This window comes from Heliconius melpomene, chromosome 6 (genome assembly GCF_056956725.1).
Source record: "Heliconius melpomene rosina isolate 202511_hmr_F chromosome 6, ASM5695672v1, whole genome shotgun sequence".
Classification (NCBI taxonomy): domain Eukaryota; kingdom Metazoa; phylum Arthropoda; class Insecta; order Lepidoptera; family Nymphalidae; genus Heliconius; species Heliconius melpomene.
In genome coordinates this window covers 7,354,587-7,360,705 of record NC_140394.1, presented here as the reverse complement: position 1 = coordinate 7,360,705, position 6,119 = coordinate 7,354,587, and the positions used below count along the sequence as shown (strand labels likewise).

The 6,119-nt window shown below is 28.0% G+C and overlaps 2 protein-coding genes across 3 annotated transcripts; one reads left to right on the top strand and one right to left on the bottom strand.

The window, feature by feature from the left end:
• Nucleotides 1–953: 953 nt before the first annotated feature.
• On the bottom strand, nucleotides 954–2,305 carry LOC146538291 (BRISC and BRCA1-A complex member 1-like). Its single transcript, XM_085186994.1, has 2 exons — nucleotides 2,074–2,305; nucleotides 954–1,996 (listed from the first exon to the last, which is right to left on the bottom strand). Exons 1-2 carry the CDS (start codon nucleotides 2,124–2,126, stop codon nucleotides 1,213–1,215), a joined length of 837 nt encoding a protein of 278 aa, XP_085043120.1. The 5' UTR covers nucleotides 2,127–2,305; the 3' UTR covers nucleotides 954–1,212.
• A 529-nt stretch (nucleotides 2,306–2,834) lies between these two features.
• On the top strand, nucleotides 2,835–5,970 carry LOC146538290 (RWD domain-containing protein 1-like). 2 transcript variants are annotated; one of them, XM_085186316.1, is made up of 5 exons: nucleotides 2,835–3,025; nucleotides 3,125–3,327; nucleotides 3,746–3,889; nucleotides 4,219–4,405; nucleotides 4,739–5,970. In XM_085186316.1, exons 1-5 carry the CDS (start codon nucleotides 2,956–2,958, stop codon nucleotides 4,855–4,857), a joined length of 723 nt encoding a protein of 240 aa, XP_085042442.1. In that variant the 5' UTR covers nucleotides 2,835–2,955; the 3' UTR covers nucleotides 4,858–5,970. The 2 variants fall into 2 exon arrangements, with proteins under 2 accessions (XP_085042442.1, XP_085042443.1); XM_085186317.1 differs by having other exon boundaries at nucleotides 2,837–3,025; nucleotides 3,133–3,327.
• Nucleotides 5,971–6,119: the final 149 nt, after the last annotated feature.

The window sequence follows — 6,119 nt, the reverse complement described above, 5'->3', positions numbered from 1 at the left end:
TTTTTTCAATAAAATTAAAATTATAATTCAGTTTGTTTCAGAGAAAAATTAAGATATCTCAGGATGGATATACATGATATAGAATCAAATCAACTTGTAATGGCCTCACTCACGTACATCCTTTTCACGAGAATAGGTCTAATTACCAATATATAGGGTTACATATTTATTATTTATATAAACTTTTGATCGAAATCTACAAACTAAATTATTTTTTTCATTGTTACATAAAAAATATTACTTATTATGTTTTTTTTTAATAAAAACATATTTAGGAATTCATTCTTAAAACTGACTACTTGATCATGACTGCATTAAAATAAATCCTTTTTTCCATGTAATGGTAGTTTTCATAAAATAACCTATTTCATATATGTTAGAAAATTAAAAATCTTAAAGAAACACTACACAATTTAAAAAACAGTAATACCGTGTAAGCCGTACTAATATTATAAATATGAAAGTTTGTGAGAATGGATGTTTGTGCCACTTTCACGCAAAAATTACTGAACGGATTTGATGGAACTACAGCAATATACCTTATAAGCATGTGTTATACTTCAGAATAACACATGGACGTTCGTGTAAAATATAAATAATTTGGCTATAATTAACAAAATCTATACTTTTATACTTAGTTATCTACATATATCTATACTAATATAATAAAGAGTTTGTTTCGTTTGACATGCTAAAATGTGAATGTTAGATCAGGTGGAGACGTGAGTCTCATGTGTAGACTTGAGATCACATATGCAAATGTGAAATCATATGGAAGTGAAATAACGAATATTGATCATCAATCAAATCACATTTGTGGACGAAAGACCACATGTGGACCACATGTGGAGATCAGGTGTAGATGTAAAATCACTGTGGACGTGAGATCTCATATGTGGATGTGAACTCGCATGTGTGAATGTGAGAATTGTAAAAAAATAAATAAAAAAATATACATATAATCTTTTATTATATTCCAATTTTTACAAATGCATATGCACAGTATATTACCTATTAAATATTATATTTACATTTTCGGTTATCACAAGTCTAAGTGGAGGAAATATGTTACTCATAATAAATAACAGGCTGTCACCATTCACAGGCATTTCTCAACATAGTGACCATTTCACTGCAACTTCAACTTCAAGCTTAGCAAAGGAGACAAATTTAAAATGATGCATATTAAATTTTACCTTAAATTCATATATTTTAATATCTTGAACCAAATGAGTAATCAGTGTTTTTCTGTAAAGGCCTTTGCAATGGATGAGCAAGTAATTTTGCTATGCAGTCATGAATTTTAGTAGCATTTTTGGAAACCTCAAATACATATGAATAACCATCATCTAGATTTTGGAGAGCATAATATACTTCCTCACATTTGTACAGAGCACAATCTTCTTCATGTGCATATAATATGTCAATATAAAAATATGGCTGTTTCTTTAAAAAGTTAAAATAAGACTCATCCTCTTCAATCATAGGAATACAATTAGATCTACCATAGAGCACTAGCAGACGCACAATGTAAGGTGGAGGTATGATGCATTCAGACTGCTTGTATTCAGGAATTAGTACTTCTTCTTTTACAATTTCCAAAACTTTGCGAAAGTTAAAATTTTCTGCTTTACTTTCTTCAGGACTAATATAGTCAATGGAATTTATGATTTCTTTTACATTATTAGTAAAATTTTGAAGAAAGCAAGGGTTTTTATCTTTCATTACTATTAGAGCATATTCAGATTTCTTATTGATTGCATGTTTTGAATGTATAAAAAAATCTAGAACACGCTTCAACATATTTATAGGAGTGTAGGTACTTCCATCACCAAGTTTAAAGATTGAATTTTGATCATCATAGCATATATCTAAGCATATTACAATTTTTTCTGGTACATTAACGTTTGGTAAATTAGGCTTTTCAAAGTTAGCTATAACTTGTTGTTGCAATTCACTATAGTCGGTCTCTAAGATGTTTTTAGAGTTAACCACTCTGAAAAGCAAATTTTACACATTAGATAAAATAAGATTAATTAAACAATTGTAATGATTTATTAACATGAAACGTACATAGAATCTTTAGGTTCATTGGCATCCGTTGATGTTAATGAAGGCGTATCCATATTATAAGACTGATAGGCAGCTATAAAGTATAAATCTTTCTTTCTTCACTTTCAGTTTAGTTAATAGTTTGTGTCAATATTCAACTTGTAGTAGATTAAAGATTTTAAGAATGAAACAATATAAATAACAAAGCAATATATTTTATTGATGAATTATTACATTTAATCCATTTATTCCTAAAACAACAAAACAAATGTCATATGGTCCTATCCTATGTCTAAATGTCATAGGGATGTCTAAAAATATCGATATTTTTAGACGATACTTAGTTTTTCGATATTGTTTTTAAATCCGACTAACTAAAATATGTACTTGTAGTGATGTATTTTTCAAATGTTATTAATACATCTTAATACATTTTAAAATTCGTTCAATAGTTGAAAATATATATATCGGTATTATTTTATAAAAAAAAGGATATATTTTATAAAAAGGATATATAATTTAAATATTCATTATTTTTTAAATAATTACAAAAATAAGTTTAGAACCGAAATTATACAGATAGCCGATAACATAGACATAACACAATAACATATGGATTTTTTTTCATAGCTGGATATAATATTAACTTGTTTTGAAATAAAATCAAAACTGTAGTATCTAATACTTTTGATAAAACAGAAACCGAATAGGTCGTATCTATTCGATGCTTTTAATGATAAATAATTTTAATCTATCGATGTTTAGTGAAATGTCAATGTCAATTACTCATTATGTCGTTCACGGATCTAACCTCTTGGTTTATATTGACAATTTGGTTATGTTTCTCAATATTTAACAGGAAATATTCAAAATAACACAATTAACTGTGTCAAATATTAAAATATGGATTACAAATATGAGCAAACAAGTGAAGTAGAAGCATTAGATTCAATATATTATGGAGATATGCAAAGTAAATTTAAATATTATGTTTATACTTAGTATTTAATTATATATTAAATATGTTATTAATAAAAAGCATATTGCAAATATTATTATAAATATATTTTAGTTTTTCAGGCCGAACCAGTACATAAATTTGGCATAGGTATAAAGTCTGAAGAATATGACGAAGGCGAAGGATTAGCTTGTCAGTTAATATTTACATATACGCCAAAATATCCTGAAGAATTACCAATCCTCGAAATAGACACTGATGAAAGTTTTGATGAAATAGTTGATAAAGATGAACTCTATAAGCATCTTATGGAACAAGTAAATGTTATTTTTGATCTAACTTGTTGTTATGTAGACTTACACTGTTTGCATTGTATTTTATAACAGGGTAGCCCTATGGAATTTGGGTTTAAGAGACTCCATTCCTTTCTACAAATTTTTCGAGATATTCTACAGATATTATATTCAAGATATTTCATGTTGAGTGGTGAAACTCTTTTGTTACTAGAACATGTTTGATTATTGTGTATGTTTTGATTTGTTTTAAGTGTGAGGAAATAAACATATTTAATTCTCCCTGTCGCGTTTACAGTAAAGTGCTGTGCCACAGCACTGTGACAGCTAAAATTTTAAAATAAATAGTCAAATTATTCATAGTATACATAAATATTATACATTATTTAATACTTTTTGATGCCATATTTTCCTTCTAAATAAAAGAAGTATATGTTCTCAGGGTCAGGAAAATCTAGGCATGGTAATGGTATTTACATTAGTGTCAGCAGGTCAAGAGTGGCTCAATGAAAAATGGGACAGTATAAAGAAAGAAAAAGAAGAAAAAATATTAGCTAAAAAGAAGGCAGAAGAGGAGGCCGAATTGGTAAACATAGATTAATTGTGTCAAGTTAATGCTATAATAACCTTATTAAAATATTTACTGACAGATACTTTAAATTATTAAGCCTGTTTGTTTTACTTGGCAAAATTATATAATCTTTGTAAAATTATTTTTAGCTTTTTAGTTCATTCTTTGAAGTTTTTCTTTTTGTGAAAAAATATTTTTTGTTTAATTTTGACTTTTTTTTCATTTATTTTCTCAAATCTTACAAAATATTTGGGAAGAGCTCCTTTAAATATCAATTTTCTCTACTAGATTAGATTCTAGTATATTATTTTTTGTGTAAATGTAACATTAGTGTAAACTTGCAGAAAAGGTTTGAAGGGACAAGAGTTACAGTGGAATCATTTCTAGCGTGGAGAAAACAATTTGAGATTGAAATGGGTATTCCAGCAAAGAGGGAAAAGGAGTCCAAAGATAAAACTAAATTAACAGGAAAAGAATTGTTCTTAAGGGATATTACTCTAAATGAGTCTGATCTCAAATTCCTTGAAGATGGTTAGTACACATGAAATTTACTTTTAATTAATATTAATAATTAGTTACTTCTGATTACTTCTGATGACTATTAAAATACTATTTTTCAATTATTTATTTGTGAACATGGTCATGGCTGCTGTCCCTACTTAGGGGACATAATTATTTTTACTTTGATAAAAGGGCAATGTGCATGATTGAATTCTGCCACTAAGTACACAATGTCTCAAAAATTGGACTTTGAGTGGAGAACAGAGTGCCTTAACATTAGGTTCCTTCTATCTATGCCGCTATATTTACATAATGTTACAATCATTGTTTGCAACGTAAAAAAAAACACCAAAATCTTTTTAGGTGATGCTGTTAAAGTAGATGAATCATTATTCCAAGACCTTGATGACCTTGAAATTTCTGATGAGGATGATGAAGATGATGAGGATTATGTTCCCGGACAGAGTAGCGACAGTGATTAAAAAGAAATATACTTTTAATAAAATATGCATTAGCTCAATGTCTGCCTCCACTTTAAAGTTGTTGGTGAATATATATTTTTTTTTAAATCTAAATCATTTAATCCCTGCATTAAGTAAAGGGACAGTTGTTCACATTGTTATGAATAAGTTTCTTGTACATGATTGTATTACACTGTATGTCAAACTTTTTTGCTAATGAGAAAAATAAAAAAAATACTTAAGAAAACACTCAAAATAGAGCACTGGTTTTTTTTTTACTTTTAAAGTAAACAAGTACTCTGAACACACTAGTACAAACGTAACGTAGTAGGCATAGTTCATATGTAGGTAGGCATTAGAAGTGTGATGTAATGAGTGTAGGCATAACAGCATAATCTTCTTATATTCCAGTAAAAGACATCAGCCTGTCCAGAATTAGTCCCTTCAGTTGATTTCTAGAACGCACTATGAACGCTGCACTAGATGATCCTTACATTTCCATACATTAAATGATCCTATAATTTCAAATTGATGTCGGTGTCGGACATACCGAGCACCGAGTTCCTCATTCTGCAACGACACCCTCACACACCCGTCCGGTGAATCCGTTTTTTTCTTTTATATTTTTCCAATTAAATACTTGTATGATCACTTAAACTACACACACATACATCATTAAAATATTTCAAGTACAGTATGGTCAACAAGTTGTGACCGCACTAAAGTTAGGTTTTCTGAACTTTTGCGCATTTGTTCACTCGAGAATAATTTTGAATTGAGTGCTAATGAATTATAATATATTGCTATATATTGCTATATTATTGAAAATGGAAGTCTACTAAGAAAAAATGTATTAAAATGTTTTAAATTGCAAGTTATACTTAAATTTAATACTAAAACGTCAAAAATTGTAAGGATATTAAAATTCAGATTTTGGTAAACAATTTTTAAAAATAGCCAGATAAATATTTAAATGTATTGCGCATTTAAATCTTTATCTACTATCTTTTTTGTTTATAGTTACTATATTCGTTTGTTAGTGGATATTGCCGAGCCACAACGCAATTTAAATTACAGGTGTTTAAAAATTATTCTTACGTTGTTATATTTTTGTAATAAAACAAATTATTTTATTCAGAGAATAGTTTTATTTACATATTTTTGCTATAGATATATAAGTACAACCGATAGATTAATAAAAAAGCTTTCGGATTTAAGTATAACAATTACAAAATCCAAGTATTTAACAAAAGCAAATAAGTATATTGAGCAAACAAAACAAA

Excerpts from the sequence above, each read along its gene's own strand:
- LOC146538290 (XM_085186316.1), top strand. The coding sequence starts at position 2,956 with ATGGATTACAAATATGAGCAAACAAGTGAAGTAGAAGCATTAGATTCA. Across the intron at positions 3,026-3,124 it reads ATATTATGGAGATATGCAAA|TTTTTCAGGCCGAACCAGTA; the intron begins GTAAATTTAAAT and ends AATATATTTTAG. Across the intron at positions 4,406-4,738 it reads TCTCAAATTCCTTGAAGATG|GTGATGCTGTTAAAGTAGAT; the intron begins GTTAGTACACAT and ends AAATCTTTTTAG.
- LOC146538291 (XM_085186994.1), bottom strand. The coding sequence starts at position 2,126 with ATGGATACGCCTTCATTAACATCAACGGATGCCAATGAACCTAAAGAT. Across the intron at positions 1,997-2,073 it reads AATGAACCTAAAGATTCTAT|AGTGGTTAACTCTAAAAACA; the intron begins GTACGTTTCATG and ends TTTGCTTTTCAG.